Source organism: Pleurodeles waltl, chromosome 3_1 (genome assembly GCF_031143425.1).
Source record: "Pleurodeles waltl isolate 20211129_DDA chromosome 3_1, aPleWal1.hap1.20221129, whole genome shotgun sequence".
NCBI classification, from domain to species: Eukaryota; Metazoa; Chordata; class Amphibia; order Caudata; family Salamandridae; genus Pleurodeles; species Pleurodeles waltl.
In genome coordinates this window covers 588943917-588962883 of record NC_090440.1, presented here as the reverse complement: position 1 = coordinate 588962883, position 18967 = coordinate 588943917, and the positions used below count along the sequence as shown (strand labels likewise).

The 18967-nt window shown below is 43.5% G+C and overlaps 1 protein-coding gene across 1 annotated transcript in view; it reads left to right on the top strand.

Annotated features, from left to right (window-relative positions):
• The window catches only part of GAL (galanin and GMAP prepropeptide), a 169624-nt gene extending 162877 nt beyond the window's left edge, over positions 1–6747 (top strand). The window contains exon 6 of the mRNA XM_069221271.1: positions 6455–6747. Within this exon, the coding sequence (XP_069077372.1) occupies positions 6455–6516 (62 nt within the window). The 3' untranslated portion in view covers positions 6517–6747. The remainder of the gene's footprint in view (positions 1–6454) is intronic.
• Positions 6748–18967: the final 12220 nt, after the last annotated feature.

Here is an 18967-nt window from a genome sequence, read left to right as displayed (position 1 = left end):
CAATGGGATATTTTTACACTCCCCTTCTCTAAAGGAGGGCTTAAGGCACCAAACATGGAATTGTATTATCTACGCGCTCAAGCCCATTTTGCCATCCTCTGGTACGAGCCCACCCCATTTATGCCACATTTGGCAGTAGATAAGGGTTTCATGACCCTGATACCTCCAGATTCCTATCTAGGTGCCACATTGAATTTTCCGAATTCAGCACCTTCTGTCAGTATTAGCCCAGAAAGTGTTTTCTTGCTTTCTTCCTTCACATTCTTTTAAGGGACCATATCACGCTACGGTCATTCTCAGTGTGCTGCCTATTCCCTTGCTTACTGTTTGCCAGTTGTAGTTTGCCTCCATGAATGTCTCCTCCAGGATCATATCTTGTGCTTGAACACCAAACCATAACCATACTAGCACGGTTAGTGGGTTTTTGTGATGAGTGGTGTGCTTGGATGTATTGCAGTGGAAGTGACAATTTTATTTTGTTCCTTGACAGGGTGATGTATTTTTGTTTTTGGAATGAGGCCTTCTTTGTCTCAGTGTAGCTTGTTAAACACACTCTAAGGTGACGTATGGCCTGATGTTACCGGTAGCTTCCCCTGAATGCATTAGTAGTGTACTGTTTAGTATGCCTGCCTCTACATCACCATACAGTGGGCCAGATGTACAAAGCCATTTAACATTTCTTAATAGTCTGAATCATTATTTTGGGTTGTTAAGAAATGCTAAAGGGCCTTTTGAGATGTACAAGGGCCTTTATGGAATCAAAAAATGTGATTTCTACCCAGCAGAAACCACATTTTGAGATTGCCAAACAGGAAATCACAATTAGGGATTTCCTATTTGCGATTTCCAAAGCAAATGTACAAAGCATTTCCGAAATGCAAATTGGCTATATAGGAAATGCAATTACCATCGACTCCAAGTCAATGCTAACCATGTTCAATTTCAAAATCTCCCAACAATGCTTTTTTTTAAAGTGCAATAGAGTAGACAAATGCCTCTAGGGCATATGTGTGCTCTACATGTGCACCAATATTTGTGGGGTGCATTACCGGGGCCTATTGCCTAGAGCCTATAGCCATTCTTGGTTTTGCCTTTCCCAAATAGCGATTTCCTAATAGGAAATTACTAGTTGGGAAACGCTAAACTGGCCCATTGGAGCAAATGCTGTGGGCTTTCCTAATTGCGATTTCCTAATTTTAGCCCTACTTTGTAAGAATTCCTATTAGCACATCAGTAAATTCATACATATCATTTTGCACTTCCTAAATAGCGATCTCTATGGAGTTGCTACTTAGGAAATGCAAAATTTCATTTTGATCTGGCTAAGTGGCTTTAATGTGCTAAATGTACAGACGCAATCTGCATATTTCCAAATGAGCAAATGTGTTCTTTTGTGTATGTAAGGGCAACACGACTACTCTAAAGATTACATAAATGTCTCCTTCATCATACACACCAAGACCTTCTTGATACCAAATGTTCACTTTGTAGCCTCTCCAGCCCCACACCCAATCCTATTACATTTGGTGATTACCTGCACTTATTTATTTCCATTTAAAGCACTGTTTATAGAATACTTATTCACTGAACTTCGAAAGCGCTGAAAAAGATTGTATTACCCAATTCAGTGGGACTCTTACACACTTCAAAGGCATGAGGGCTTAGTTGACCTTGCAAATGTCTGATTATGTGATTTGACTGTTCTGCACAGTTTTCTATGACAGGTAGATATATGCACTGATCTACATAACCATCTCTGTTGACTTACTGTGCATAGCTGGTAGCCTCTGGTTTTGTGCAATAAATGGGAACAGATTTACCAAAACTGACGAAAACCAGCAGAAATGTTTTTTTTGTTATTTAATTTCCAGGGCAACACTTGTCTTGCCCTGAAAATTGCCTAAAAGTAAAGCAAAATAATGTGAAGTGGGCATTTATCAGCATTCACCTACAAACACTATTGTTTTTTGACGCAAAACCCTATCTACCAAAAAATAAGGCCGTTTGAAAGCAGTGTTAAAAGGAGAAACATTTTCATTTCTCCTTTCTTTTCCGACTTTGCATATCTGCTGCACTGTACAGCACACGTACACGATAGGAAAAGTTTTAGAAGTTGTCTAGGGATAGTATTTTGTACTGGAAGGGAACCTTTCACACACACACCCTTGCACTATAGTGCAAACGTGTGTTTAAGACACTCAGCAGCAAAATGCTGCTATGGCACTGAAGAGAGGGGAGCAAAGGACCAAATCCCTGTAGATATGGCTGTCTCCTGTTCTCTCCTTCTCACGCAATGCATTGCAGCATTTTTAGCTGCTACGCTGCTTTGCATGAGAATTGCATGGCCCTAAGTGTCATGATATTAGGCACATTTCATATTGTTAGGTGTTACGTAGTCACTCCTGGACAACTGCATTCTCATGCCTAATTAAGTTCACTGTACATTTGTCAGGGCCACAAGAATTAATAAATTTTGCCAGCACAGGCATTTTCAGCATAATTATAGACTTTCCACATTCACCACATAATCAGTCATCTGCTGCATTAACAAAAAATGGTTGTAGCTCAAACTGATCAACAATTACCACAAACACAGCCACCCATTCTGCAGTGCTGTGGAAGACCATTCACAAAGATTGACTGGTAAACTTTTTGTTGAATATTGCTGTATTTGGATATTAAACTGGTACTAATGAGGTGAAACCTTTTCCCAAACAGTGTACCTAACAATGATAAAATAATAATTAATACTAGCACAAAATGAGTTACTGTGCCTAATTTGCCTTTTCATTCCACATAATTTAGTCAGCATTGTTCTCCCCATGGTTTTGGTCCTCCCCTGCTGCATAATTCCGGTGGTCCTGACATTTGTGAGACATTCACACTACTACTAGAGTGATTTATTGGCTAAAGTGAGTATTTGAAAGGGAAAGTGAATTAAACAATTTAAATAGTGCATACTGCAAACAAACCAATACTTGTCTGGAGGCTTCAGAGCCAGTTGAGCTGGAATATTTGTTACATGAATTAACTGTCCTTCATAAATGTATTTGGAGGTTATTTTTTAAACATATTTTATTGAGGCCTACTTATGGCTGCGAAGGCTGTCATGAAAAGCAGAACATACGCATTTCCGGCACTAGTAAATGTCCCAGTGGTCACACAGGCATCATGTCCCATACACACCATTCACATTGCACTATTATTCAGTGTCATCTCTGTCTGTGGGCTGAACCCTTCACCCCAAGTTGTCTATGGCAGGGAAGAATAACATCTATGGCAGGTGTTAGGGCGTCCGGAGCCCTAATAAGTAAACTTACAAGGAGACGCTCTTAGGTCGACAAACCTTTGGACCACGTTTGGGGACTTCCCAGTACAAAATATTTTCTTGTCATAATCAATTGATAGATCAATATGCAATCAATAATAACAATCACTAATCAATAGACAATTAATAAGAATTAATAATTGAACACACCATGACCTTTCAGTCATGAAGAACCACACCAGTTTAATTGTGTTAGGATATTTATTTCCCTATTAGTAACAATATAATATCATGTCTCTTAATCTCAATATCAATAAACCACATCAGAAACAATATTAATTAGCAATTTGAGCACAAATTAATCAATGCGTAGAATATATTCATTCAATATTTAGGTATATCATTAATATGAATCAACTCAGCAAAGTCTCATTAGTACATTGATTCAACAAAGCAAGAACTCAGTCATTTGTCTATTTGCATAGGATAATTGTGAACGCCTTAACTAACCACTAATTAGCATTAGCATGTTGGGCCTCATGCAAAACACTTTAGTAAACACAAATTTGGAAAACATCTAAATTAAGGCCTCTATCAAAATAGCAGTTGGTACCTAGAAAGAAAAGGCAAACGGACAATCACAAATTTTGCATCGGATAGTTACCAATCCAACAGATCAACAAATAGCGCCAGTCTTCGTCCTCAGGACATCAGTCGATTCACCATCGGCAGAGATAGGACGGGGTAAAATCTCAAGATAGCATAGTTCAGAAAACGAATTGCTTCCCTCAGATGGAGGAGAAGTTAATATCAGACAAGAATGGGGTAGAGGATAATTTGAAGTGACAGGACAATTTAACTCTAAAGTATGGGTTTGAAGTGTCCTGAAAATGGCAAATGACATAAGTCTTATGGCAAAGGAAACGGCAAGTGTCCCCGTCAAAGTGGAAAAGAAAAATAGAATATGTTTCCCTTGGGTTACACTGTTAAATCAAAACCGTCTAATTGTTCCCTAATTCCTCATTGGATAAAGTTTGGTGCATCGTTATCTCTATCCAATAATTCGGTAAGCACCTTACTAGAATTTTCCCTCGTTTGCAGTTCCCATGTCGCGGATTGGGCCATGTTATTGACGTCTTCACGGTTGGAATGTCAGGTAGAAAATGTTGCACTTTTATGCTCCAGTCTGTGTCTTCATTGTCTTCTCCTAGTACGGTTAACCTTGCACCTGTTGCGAATTACACTGTTGCATCCAGTAAGAATGTCACCTTGAGCAAACCGGTTATCATGAGAAAGAATTTACTACGGCTACACGCATATAGCCCCTGGAAAAATACAGCTTTGTGTCCTTCAGGAAACAGCGCATTTACACGTTAGAAAAATTTTATTCAATATGAGGTCAGACAGCTAGGCCCAAACCCTCGCTAAGCTAAGGTCCTCTAATTTAATAAAGCAAAAACGCTTAACATATAACTCTAATTATGGTATACTAATACAAATTCAAAACATTATTGCAGAATAAATTCAGGATTAATAAGCTTTTCATTAGTCTTCGTATACATTGGTAGCTACTCCCCGTGGGCACATCTCAACGCGTGCATTATTTTCAATGTTAACACATTTTCTATGCAGCTTTATCACACAATATATTTGCAAGATTACGTAATTAATATTAATTTTAAAAGACACACTCCAGCACGCCTAAGTGCTTAAGAGCAAAATAAGGTGAATAAAGCACACTAATAGTGTCACAATTGCATTTATTAACATTCGATTCCATTTGCTTCATATGCTAAATTGGGAATTTGTGTTCTCTTAGCAACAACGATTGCTGAGAGGGTACTTTAAACGTCACGCCCACTCTGAAAACTTTCAAGGCTGTGAAGGAAGCCTCCATTGTGGAAGCTTTCTAAATAGCATAGAGATCCCCACCAAGCAGGCAGTGATTTTTAAATATGGCAAATGGTGTGCCAGCAAGGTGGTGGAAGCAATGAGCTCTCCCACCCTACCTGACACCCTAGCTGACCATTGGACGATCTGCCAGACCCAAATTAGACCCCAGGTCATCATTGCCAACATGGTTATATCAATTTCGGTGTCTAAGATTTATGTTAAATTGAACCATTTAATCCTAAAATAATCGAGATCCTCAGTTCTAGAGGATGTTTCAGATTCACATTGAAAACGGAACTCTGAATGGTAGGTGGAAATAGAGATCCCTTTGTATAACAACTGTTTAATAGGCCTATCGGTAGCAGCTGAGAGGACCTATCAAAATATAAAAACTAAAAACAGGACACACATGTTTTATGGGCTTATCTCCTTAATGAACTGAATTGCTAAAGGTTTTTCTAGAATTGTATTTTTATATATACATATATTACATTACATGCTAAATAATTCCTATAGGGCATTATATCCATTTCCTCCCACCAGTGATTTAGATGGAGTGTCTTACACCAGCAGTAGTAGGCTGTGTGCGATGCTTGATTTACGTCAAAACTGGGCTGGAATACATTTAAACTTATTTTGAGGTTAGTATGGAAAAAGTGTATTTTGCGAATTCCTATGTTTTTACTCTTTTGTGGATGTGTATTTTGTACTACCAAGCTCATCCCAAACGCCTCTGTAAAATTTCCATAAACCACAACCATTTTTGAATAATTATTCCCCGTGTTTTTTACCACTCTCATGGTCCTTTCCACGTTTACTATAAATTAGTTTACTATGTGTGCAGAGATCTAGGCTATCAGGCGAGATCTCCTCACAGGAAAGACCGGGGAGGGGACAGCAGAGGTATCTGGCTGACGGTTTGTGAAAGGCCCTTTGTAGTACGTGGTATGTGGAGTGCGTGAATCGGTATCAGTGGGTGAATCACAGATTTTTTAATACATGTGTACATTTTTGATATTTTGCACACTGTTATTTTTGGCTCACCAGGAAGTAAAGACTGCAATTTAGATTTTAAACAAGGCATCGTTAGCCAAACGGAAAAGTCGGTGATTTTATGACATGCATAATATTTTGAACTTTAAAAACACTATTTAGACTTCTCTGTGATTCTCTATGCATATGAAATAACTATACTACTACAGAAAAGCGTACATTATGGGTATTTCGGTTATAGTGAATGTTTCCGTTTAACGTTTTTTGTGTATAATATGTTTCCTTCGTTTTTCCCTACAGACGCAGGTGCATTTGATAATCTACCTTCCCCGTCGTCCTCAGAGGAAACAAATCAACCATGAATAAATACAACACCAATGTACAGACAGTTCTGTTTTCAAAGGATAACTCTTTTTACAGAGATATTTGAATGAATGCGATCAATACTAAGAAAACGGTTAATGTTTACATGATGTCGATATTAAGTTCCACTCAGAAAACTTGCCTCCTCATTTTTGCTGTAATGTCATACTGTAATATTTTGCTTAAAAAATAATTTTCTTCAGGCAAGTGAAAAAATGAATAAAATAGCAGCTGCAGCATGATGACTCATTTTTTCTAATGTGGTATGATGCTTAACTTGCGTGACTATGATTTTCTTCGAAAATGCAGCAGTACGTTTTCACTTCATTCATATTTCACAGCTTTAAATTCATGGACTGAGACCATCCAAACTATGGGTAAAAGACCAAAAAGGGAGTCATCGTTAGGATGGTAATTGCCATTCTTGGTCTCCAACCGTTTCCATAAGAGCTAGTTCTAATCAAAGAAAATCATCTTCAGCTTATAACAAATATTAGTGTTACAATACTGATGACTTCAGACAAAAGTACACCATGTGCCAGTTTATCAGAAGTGCTTGCCTTTGAGCTACTTTCAGGGGAGACAGTCTTTACAACGCTACATTTACCACGCAATACCTTTACCCTTCATTGACCTTACAACGAAAAGCCTTTAGGGGCAGATTTATGAAAAGTGGCACTGCACCAAGTGCAGCGCCACTTTTCATGCGCCCCTTAGCGCCCCTCTAATGCCACTATGGTGACGACGTTTTTACAATACGGCGCACCATGGCGGTAGTTAGGGTGACTAATGTCATAATTGTTTATGCTAGTCTAGTGCTTTGCAGGATTAGCGTAAAAAATTATAACGGAAATCCTTCAAAGCACTCAAAGGCCCATTGTAATCAATGGGAGCCTCTGTTTAACTCCTGCACTTAGCAGGTTTTAAAAAATGCAGATAAAAATGGTGCAAAGGAATCTTATAGATTCCTTTGCACCATTTTTATGCCCTCCCCTTAGTGCTGTAACGCCCTCCTTGCATACATTATGCCTGGCAGGCATAATGTGGCGCAAGGAATTACAAGGTGGCGCAATGCAAACATGACACTACTTTGAAAATATGACGCTGCAGTTTTTCACTTTCGAGCACCACATTAGCATAAGAAAATATGATGCTAAAGTGGTGTTGGAACGACGCAAGGCCAGCATAAATCTAGCCCTTAGCCTTTACCATGAAGATAAGTATATTTAAGCTAAGTCTATGGCGAAGGCTCCAGTTACGGTTACCTTAGAGCACGAGTTATAGTTACTTAAAATAACTCTAACCGCAAAATTTCTATGGTTTTGTGCATGTAAAATCTGAACATTACTATAACACCCTGCAACCTTTGTTTTTTTAGTGAGCACCTAAGTTTTTTTTATTCTGTTTACTAGCTATAACTTCCCTGTTACCTTTGTTTTTTTGCAGTGAATTTCTAGGTATTATTTAACGTTAAGTAAAATGGCCATCCCAATCCATGTTGCTGAGGGTTGGATTCAGGGCGTGGCCTGGCATTCTGCTGCCCCCACCCAAGCTTGATGCTCCGGCCACACTCCTCCTTACCATCCATTGGCCAAGTTCATGACCCGGCTCCCTCATTACAGCCTTGTGTGACCATTGTTCTGCCACTGCCCTTCCCACCTGCCCTGAAATGTTAGCTTGCTGCCCTATCCACCTTCTCCCTACCATCTGTTGTTCAAGTCCATGCACTAGCCCTGGCCCTCCTGCCCTGCCTGGTCTGATGTGCTGTGACTGCCCTCCATTTAGCTTGATGTCCCTGCCCACTTCTGCTGCCCTTTGTTGCCCAATTCTATGCCCTATCATTGCCCTTATGCATAGCCTCTGGGTTTGTTTGCTGCCCCTACTCTCCTTCCCTTGCCCTCCGATGTCTGTGTGCATGCCTCTGCTCCCTCCTTTTTGCCCACAATGTGCCATAGACATGCCACTGCTCCTCCTATCTACTCAGGGGGTTCTGTTGAGCTGCCACTGCCCCTCTCACCTGCCAAACATGGTCAGATGGCTGGTGCCTGTCCCTGCCACCTTTACCCTGCCTGTCTGCGATTGATGCACCTACACCCTCCCTTCTGTCCTCCATGGTCCTTTGTGCATGACCCCATCCACTCTCTCTTGCCCACCATGGCCGTTGCACTGCCACTATCCCTCCCACCTTCCATCAGTTGTCTGTGTGTATGTCATCATAGTCTCATTGTTGCCTTCAACTTGAGTTGTGCTTCCAGTGCCCATCCTGGCTGCCCTCCATGGTCAGCTTGCTGCTCCTGTGACATGTGCAGGCCCCTTTCCCAACCTCCTGCCTTGTCTGGTCCATTGTCGTGCCCTGCCCCCTCCCTCCTGCCCTTCAGAGTCCGATATGCTGCAACTGTCCATCCTGTCTGTCCAGTGTGGTCAGCTTACTGACCTTGGCACTTCCCCTGTGCTCTCTGATATCCATGTGCATGGCCCTTTGCCATCCCTATTGCTTTCTATGGTCTGTTGTGTTTTGTGCTGCACTGCCATCTCACTTGCCCTGTATGGTGTACTGTGCTGCTGCAACCCCTGACAGCTGGCCTGTTAGGCCAGTTTGGTGCCCCTGACTGTCTCCCTCCTGCCCTCTGTTATAAAGTCCATGTCACTAGCCCATTTCTCCTGCTGCCTAATGTACCATATTTGCCAACATTTGAAACTTGGTAAGAGGGAGATTTTGAAAAAGAGTCATTGGGAATTGATTGTCCCCATTGACTTACATTTAAAAAGATGAACTTTCAGGCAGGAGACAGATACAACAATGCCCTTTTGGGCTTATTCTTAAAAACATCAGTAGTCTCCTGTCTGAATCTGGTCTGTTTACATGTATGGTTGTATTGCCACTGTCTCTTTCTTCTGCCCCCTCAATAATCTGCTATATAGCTATAGGCTCTCTTGACTATCCTGTGTTGTAGCATTTTAATCCTTTGCAGAAATCAATGCTCTTCGAGATTGATTAATCTTTGGACCTAGTAAGTGGTGTGGTAGAACCATCAACAAAATTTCAATTCCCAATCCCAATTAAATTAAACACCATGACCAATGTAGCCACAAAAGTGAAACTCCAGTCAGAAATAAAGTTAAGGGATATATTGCAAGCACAAACTCAATGTCATGTAGACTATTCGCAATATCAGATTACAAAGATACATAATGGTCAAGGGTTGCCCAAGGTGACAAAATAGGTTCAGGCAAACCAACATTACCAAAACTAAGCATTCAAGAAGAATAACACATATCATCAACAAGAATATCTGAAATACAGAAATATGTTTTTGTTTTGATTTAACAACCATTGGTCAATTCAAATTAGCATAATCAATAATTTTTTAGCTGAGTACAGATCAACCCTACAACTAACTGTTGGAAAATGGGTTATTGTTAAGGGCAGGTAGGTACCTACACTTAGCAATAGGCCACTAACCTCCACTTAGGTCCAGTTAGGTCTCAGTAAATTAAACCCAGCTCAACCCTTGGTAGCTTGACAATGAACGACAAGGCTTGACTTAGGAGACAGAGTGTAAAGCATTCAAATATCACAAAACAGTAATTAAATAAAACACAGGAAACAGTTTAAAAGTCCGAAACCAATTTATAACAATAGATTATATTTTGATCTTTAAAATGACACAAAAATGAATAAAATCGGATAAGGGAAACCAGAGATATGAATTTTTAAAGAAGTATTGTTTTCTAACGCCTAGAAACAAAAAGCGGCAATCTGGTCATCTGGTCGCACTTCGACCGGGGCAAAGTCAAAGTTTAAGGCCAACCGTGATGGAGCCCAGCTCGGCTACAGCCCGCGGGAGGCCTCGGTCAAAAGTTTACCTGAGGACTTAGTCCTTTTTCTGAAGATTTTCTTCAGCTTGACGAACCTGCCAGTCCAATCCGGCCTCCAGGAACTCTTCTTCGGATACTGTAGGAAAGTACCATCTTGCCTGGCATGTTACCCCCATTTTTCACTGTATATATGTTGTTTTAGTTGTATGTGTCACTGGGACCCTGGTAACCCAGGGCCCCAGTGCTCATAAGTGTGCCTGAATGTGTTACCTGTGTAGTGACTAACTGTCTCACTGAGGCTCTGCTAATCAGAACCTCAGTGGTTATGCTCTCTCATTTCTGTCCAAATTGTCACTCACAGGCTAGTGACCATTTTTACCAATTTACATTGGCTTACTGGAACACCCTTATAATTCCCTAGTATATGGTACTGAGGTACCCAGGGTATTGGGGTTCCAGGAGATCCCTATGGGCTGCAGCATTTCTTTTGCCACCCATAGGGAGCTCTGACAATTCTTACACAGGCCTGCCACTGCAGCCTGAGTGAAATAACGTCCACGTTATTTCACAGCAATTTTACACTGCACTTAAGTAACTTATAAGTCACCTATATGTCTAACCTTTACCTGGTAAAGGTTAGGTGCAAAGTTACTTAGTGTGAGGGCACCCTGGCACTAGCCAAGGTGCCCCCACATTGTTCAGAACCAATTCCCTGAACTTTGTGAGTGCGGGGACACCATTACACGCATGCACTACATATAGGTCACTACCTATATGTAGCTTCACAATGGTAACTCCGAATATGGCCATGTAACATGTCTATGATCATGGAATTGCCCCCTCTATGCCATCCTGGCATAGTTGGCACAATCCCATGATCCCAGTGGTCTGTAGCACAGACCCTGGTACTGCCAAACTGCCCTTCATCGGGTTTCACTACAGCTGCTGCTGCTGCCAACCCCTCAGACAGGCATCTGCCCTCCTGGGGTCCAGCCAGGCCTGGCCCAGGATGGCAGAACAAAGAACTTCCTCTGAGAGAGGGTGTGACACCCTCTCCCTTTGGAAAATGGTGTGAATGCAGGGGAGGAGTAGCCTCCCCCAGCCTCTGGAAATGCTTTGTTGGGCACAGATGTGCCCAATTCTGCATAAGCCTGTCTACACCGGTTCAGGGGACCCCTTAGCCCTGCTCTTGCGCGAAACTGGACAAAGGAAAGGGGAGTGACCACTCCCCTGACCTGCACCTCCCCTGGGAGGTGTCCAGAGCTCCTCCAGTGTGCTCCAGACCTCTGCCATCTTGGAAACAGAGGTGCTGCTGGCACACTGGACTGCTCTGAGTGGCCAGTGCCACCAGGTGACGTCAGAGACTCCTTGTGATAGGCTCCTTCAGGTGTTGCTAGCCTATCCTCTCTCCTAGGTAGCCAAACCCTCTTTTCTGGCTATTTAGGGTCTCTGTCTCTGGGGAAACTTTAGATAACGAATGCAAGAGCTCAGCCGAGTTCCTCTGCATCTCTCTCTTCACCTTCTGATAAGGAATCGACTGCTGACCGCGCTGGAAGCCTGCAAACCTGCAACAAAGTAGCAAAGACGACTACTGCAACTCTGTAACGCTGATCCTGCCGCCTTCTCGACTGTTTTCCTGTCTGTGCATGCTGTGGGGGTAGTCTGCCTCCTCTCTGCACCAGAAGCTCCGAAGAAATCTCCCGTGGGTCGACGGAATCTTCCCCCTGCAACCGCAGGCACCAAAAAGCTGCATTACCGGTCCCTTGGGTCCCCTCTCAGCACGACGAGCGAGGTCCCTCGAATCCAGCAACTCTGTCCAAGTGGCCCCCACAGTCCAGTGACTCTTCAGTCCAAGTTTGGTGGAGGTAAGTCCTTGCCTCACCTCGCTGGGCTGCATTGCTGGGAACCGCGACTTTTGCAGCTACTCCGGCCCCTGTGCACTTCCGGTGGAAATCCTTCATGCACAGCCAAGCCTGGGTCCACGGCACTCTAACCTGCATTGCACGACTTTCGAAGTTGGTCTCCGGCGACGTGGGACTCCTTTGTGTAACTTTGGGTGAGCACCGTTTCACGCATCCTCGTAGTGCCTGTTTCTGGCACTTCTCCGGGTGCTACCTGCTGTTGAGAGGGTTCCTTGTCTTGCTCGACGTCCCCTCTCTCTTCTGGTCCAATTTGCGACCTCCTGGTCCCTCCAGGACCACAGCAGCATCCAAAAACGCTAACTGCACGATTTGCAGCTAGCAAGGCTTGTTGGCATTCTTTCGGCGGGAAAACACTTCTGCACGACTCGCCACGGCAAGAGAGATCCGTCCACCAAAGGGGAAGTCTCTAGCCCTTTTTGTTCCTGCAGAAACCGCAGCTTCTTCTGTCCAGTAGAAGCTTCTTTGCACCCGCAACTGGCATTTCCTGGGCATCTGCCCATCTCCGACTTGCTTGTGACTTTTGGACTTGGTCCCCTTGTTCCACAGGTACCCTAGATTGGAAATCCACAGTTGTTGCATTGTTGGTTTGTGTCTTTCCTGCATTATTCCTCTAACACGACTTCTTTGTCCTTAGGGGAACTTTAGTGCACTTTGCACTCACTTTTCAGGGTCTTGGGGAGGGTTATTTTTCTAACTCTCACTATTTTCTAATAGTCCCAGCGACCCTCTACAAGGTCACATAGGTTTGGGGTCCATTCGTGGTTCGCATTCCACTTTTGGAGTACATGGTTTGTGTTGCCCCTATCCCTATGTTTCCCCATTGCATCCTATTGTAACTATACATTGTTTGCACTGTTTTCTAAGACTATACTGCATATTTTTGCTATTGTGTATATATATCTTGTGTATATTTCCTATCCTCTCACTGAGGGTACACTCTGAGATACTTTGGCATATTGTCATAAAAATAAAGTACCTTTATTTTTAGTATAACTGTGTATTGTGTTTTCTTATGATATTGTGCATATGACACTAAGTGGTACTGTAGTAGCTTCACACGTCTCCTAGTTCAGCCTAAGCTGCTCTGCTAAGCTACCATTATCTATCAGCCTAAGCTGCTAGACACCCTATACACTAATAAGGGATAACTGGGCCTGGTGCAAGGTGCAAGTACCCCTTGGTACTCACTACAAGCCAGTCCAGCCTCCTACAGATACGTGTCGCGGGAGCCCTCAGTGGAGATTTTTACCTTCGGACTTAGTCATTTTTTTTTAGATGAAAATCCTTCAACCGGGGAAAACCTGGAACTTGATCCGACTTCCTTGGAGCCCTCCTCGATTACGCTGGCTGGGAGGTCCCGGTCAACTTCCTACGTTTGGACTTAGTCTCTTTTTTGGAGATTTTCTTCACCGGGACGAACCTGCAAGTCAGGCAGGGTCGCGGTTGAGGCAAGCCGGCTAGAGATGCCGCGGCGGGTCGGTCCCACTATGGAGCTTTTTTTCAAACTGGGCCTGGTGCAAGGGCCAACTTGGTACTCACTACAAGCCAGTCCAGCCTCCTACATTGGTTGTGCAGCGGTGGGTTAAGTGCTTTGAAACTACTTACCACTCTTGTCATTGTACTTTTCATAAGAGAAAAATATACAAAACAAGGTCAGTGTATATACACATAGCCAAAAAGTTTTGCATTTCCTCTTTTCACTCTGATCTAAGTGCTGAAAAGTACTTCTAAACTTTCAAAAAGTTCTTAAAAGTTTTAAAAGTTTTTTTTTTCTGTCTTTCTAAAAAGTTCTGAAAACTTTTTTCTCTTTTTCTATCACTTTAACTCTCTCTAAAAATGTCTGGCACAGGCCAAAATGTTGATCTGTCCAAACTTGCATATGATCACCTTAGCTGGAATGGAGCAAGGAGTCTCTGCATAGAGAGAGGTTTGAGTGTAGGGAAGAATCCTTCTTTGGAACTGTTACTTAACATGCTTAGAGAACAAGATAAGGCTATAGGTGCCCCATCTGTTGAAAAAGTACCTAATAGTTCCCAATCTGATTCAGGGACTCCCCCAGGAAAAGATTCAGGAAAGAAACTTCCTAGCCTGCCCATTACTAGACAGTCTAGCATAGTTGGTAATGATGATGAACCACACCATACAAATAGTGTTGTCTCACATCATAGCAAAAGCATTTATTCTCACCATACAGGTAGTAATGTTTCTGTTAGCCAAGCTGTTAGGGTGGCGTCTGTAAGGGACAGGTCTCCTTCTGTTCATTCCCATCATACCTCTGTATCTAGGAATGTCCCTCCCACCAACCCTGATGACAGAATGTTAGAGAGGGAAATCAATAAGTTGAGGGTGGAACAAACCAGACTGAATCTTAAAAAGCAACAGCTGGATTTGGATAGACAGTCTTTTGAACTAGAGAAGGAAAGACAGAAGTTGGGTTTAGATACCCATGGTGGCAGCAGCAGTATTCCCCATAGTCATCCTGTAAAAGAGCATGATTCCAGGAATCAGCACAAGATAGTTCCCCCTTATAAGGAGGGGGATGACATTAACAAGTGGTTTGCTGCACTTGAGAGGGCCTGTGTTGTACAGGATGTCCCTCAAAGGCAGTGGGCTGCTATCCTATGGCTATCATTTAGTGGAAAAGGTAGGGATAGGCTCCTTACTGTGAAAGAAAATGATGCTAATAATTTCCAAGTTCTTAAGAATGCACTCCTGGATGGTTATGGCTTAACCACTGAACAATACAGGATAAAGTTCAGAGAGACCAAAAAGGAGTCTTCACAAGACTGGGTTGATTTCATTGACCATTCAGTGAAGGCCTTGGAGGGGTGGTTACATGGCAGTAAAGTTACTGATTATGACAGCCTGTATAACTTGATCCTGAGAGAGCATATTCTTAATAATTGTGTGTCTGATTTGTTGCACCAGTACTTGGTGGACTCTGATCTGACCTCTCCCCAAGAATTGGGAAAGAAGGCAGACAAATGGGTCAGAACAAGGGTGAACAGAAAAGTTCATACAGGGGGTGACAAAGATGGCAACAAAAAGAAGGATGGTAAGTCTTCTGACAAGGGTGGGGACAAATCTAAAAATGAGTCTTCATCAGGCCCACAAAAACACTCTGGTGGGGGTGGTGGGCCCAAATCCTCTTTTAATCAGAACAAGGAAAAGAAACCATGGTGCTATTTATGTAAAATAAAAGGCCATTGGACAACAGATCCCAGTTGTCCAAAGAAAAGCACCAATGCTCCTACCACTACAACCCCTACTGCTACCCCTAGTGTCCCTACTAATAGCAGTGGTGGTGGGAGCAAACCTACTAATAGCCAATCCAAGGGAGTAGCTGGGCTCACTATTGGTAACTTAGTTGGGGTTGGCCTTGTTAGGGAGGCCACAGATGCTGTGTTAGTCTCTGAGGGGGCTATTGATTTAGCCACCTTAGCTGCTTGTCCCCTTAATATGGATAAGTACAGGCAGCTACCCCTAATAAATGGTGTTGAGGTTCAGGCCTACAGGGACACTGGAGCCAGTGTGACTATGGTCATAGAGAAACTGGTCCACCCTGAACAACACCTACTTGGTCACCAGTACCAAGTAACCAATGCTCACAACAACACACTTAGCCACCCCATGGCTGTTGTTAATCTCAACTGGGGGGGGGGGGTTACTGGTCCAAAGAAAGTTGTGGTAGCCACAGATTTACCTGTAGACTGTCTACTAGGAAATTATTTGGAGACATCAGCTTGGTCAGATGTGGAGTTGGAGGCCCATGCAGCAATGCTGGGCATCCCAGGGCATATTTTTGCTTTGACGAGGGCTCAGGCCAAAAAGCAAAAAGGACAGGGAAGCTTAGATCCTGGAACAATGGACCAAGTACTCCCTAAAACTAGGGCTAGTAGAAGCAAACCACTTCCTACTATCCCTCCCTCTACATTGGATTCAACTTCTGAGGAAGAAGAATTCCCTCCCTGTGCAGAACCTACACCAGAGGAGCTTCAAGCAGACACTGCTGAGCTTTTGGGTGAAGGGGGGCCTGCCAGGGAGGAGCTGAGTGTGGCACAGCAAACCTGTCCCACATTAGAGGGTCTCAGACAGCAAGCTGTCAAACAGGCTAATGGGGATGTCAGTGACTCTCACAGAGTTTACTGCGAGGACAACCTCTTGTACACTGAGCATAAGCATCCTAAACCTGGAGCTGCCAGGAGATTAGTGATTCCTCAGGAGTACAGAAAGTTCCTCCTAACCCTGGCACATGACATTCCCCTAGCTGGGCATCTAGGACAAATGAAAACTTGGGACAGGCTTGTTCCCCTGTTTCATTGGCCTAGAATGTCTGAGGACACAAAGGAATTTTGTAAGTCCTGTGAAACCTGTCAAGCCAATGGCAAGACAGGTGGCACCCCAAAGGCACCCCTTATCCCACTGCCTGTGGTTGGGGTTCCCTTTGAAAGGGTAAGGGTTGACATAGTTGGCCCCCTTGACCCTCCTACTGCTTCAGGCAATAGGTTTATCTTGGTGGTAGTGGACCATGCCACAAGATATCCTGAAGCTATTCCTTTAAGGACCACTACAGCACCTGCAGTGGCAAAGGCTCTCCTGGGAATATTTTCCAGGGTGGGCTTCCCAAAGGAAGTAGTATCAGACAGGGGAAGCAATTTCATGTCTGCATACTTAAAGGCCATGTGGAAGGAGTGTGGTGTAACGTACAAGTTCACAACACCCTATCATCCACAAACAAATGGACTGGTTTAATAAAACTCTCAAAGGCATGATTATGGGTCTCCCTGAAAAACTCCGCAGGAGATGGGATATCCTTCTACCATGCCTCCTTTTTGCCTACAGGGAGGTACCCCAGAAAGGAGTGGGCTTCAGCCCCTTTGAACTTCTTTTTGGACACCCTGTTAGGGGTCCACTCACACTTGTAAAGGAGGGTTGGGAACAACCTTTAAAAGCTCCTAAGCAGGATATTGTGGATTATGTACTTGGCCTCAGATCAAGAATGGCTGAGTACATGAAAAAGGCCAGTAAAAACCTTCAGGCCAGCCAAGAGCTCCAGAAGCAATGGCATGATCAGAAGGCTGTTTTGGTTCAGTACCAACCAGGGCAGAAAGTGTGGGTCTTGGAGCCTGTGGCCCCAAGAGCACTCCAAGATAAATGGAGTGGACCCCACACAATTGTTGAAAAGAAGGGAGAAGTCACCTATTTAGTTGACTTAGGCACTGCCAGGAGTCCCCTTAGGGTGCTCCATGTCAACCGCCTGAAACCCTACTATGACAGGGCTGATCTCACCCTGCTCATGGCAACTGATGAGGGACAGGAAGAAGACAGTGATCCTCTACCTGATCTCTTCTCTTCCACAGAACAAGATGCTCTTGTGGAGGGTGTAGTTTTGGCTGATTGTCTTACTGCTGAGCAGAAAGACCATTGCATAAATCTCCTAGATCAATTCTCTGAACTCTTCTCTACTGTGCCAGGTACCACTTCTTGGTGTGAGCACACTATAGATACTGGAGACAGTTTACCTGTCAAAAGTAAGATCTATAGGCAACCTGACCATGTCAGGGACTGCATAAAGCAAGAGGTCCAGAAAATGTTAGAACTAGGAGTGGTTGAGCACTCTGAAAGTCCATGGGCTTCTCCTGTGGTACTTGTACCAAAACCCCATTCCAAAGATGGAAAGAAGGAAATGCGGTTTTGTGTAGACTATAGAGGTCTCAACTTGGTAACCAAAACTGATGCTCACCCTATACCCAGGGCAGATGAGCTCATAGATACACTGGCATCTGCCAAGTATCTAAGCACTTTTGATTTGACTGCAGGGTATTGGCAGATCAAATTGTCAGAAGATGCTAAACCTAAGACTGCATTTTCAACCATTGGAGGACATTACCAGTTTACTGTAATGCCTTTTGGTTTGAAAAATGCACCTGCCACTTTTCAGAGGTTGGTGAACACAGTCCTGCAAGGGCTGGAAGCTTTCAGTGCAGCATATTTGGACGATATAGCTGTCTTTAGCTCCAGCTGGGATGATCACCTGGTCCACCTATGGAAAGTTTTGGAGGCCCTGCAGAAGGCAGGCCTCACTATCAAGGCTTCAAAGTGCCAGATAGGGCAGGGTAAGGTGGTTTATCTGGGACACCTTGTTGGTGGGGAACAGATTGCACCACTTCAGGGGAAAATCCAAACAATTATTGATTGGATTCCCCTACCACTCAGACTCAGGTGAGAGCCTTCCTAGGCCTCACTGGGTATTACAGGAGGTTCATTAAGAACTATGGCTCCATTGCAGCCCCTCTTAATGACCTCACATCCAAAAAGATGCCTAAAAAGGTATTGTGGACAGCTAACTGTCAGAAAGCTTTTAAGGAGCTGAAGCAGGCCATGTGCTCTGCACCTGTCCTGAAAAGCCCTTGTTACTCTAAAAAATTCTATGTCCAAACTGATGCATCTGAATTAGGAGTAGGGGCAGTCCTATCACAACTTAATTCTGAGGGCCAGGATCAACCTGTTGCTTTTATTAGTAGGAGGTTGACCCCTAGAGAAAAGCGTTGGTCTGCCATTGAGAGGGAGGCCTTTGCTGTGATCTGGGCTCTGAAGAAGTTGAGGCCATACCTGTTTGGCACTCACTTCATTGTTCAGACAGACCACAAACCTCTACTTTGGCTAAAACAAATGAAAGGTGAAAATCCTAAATTGTTGAGGTGGTCCA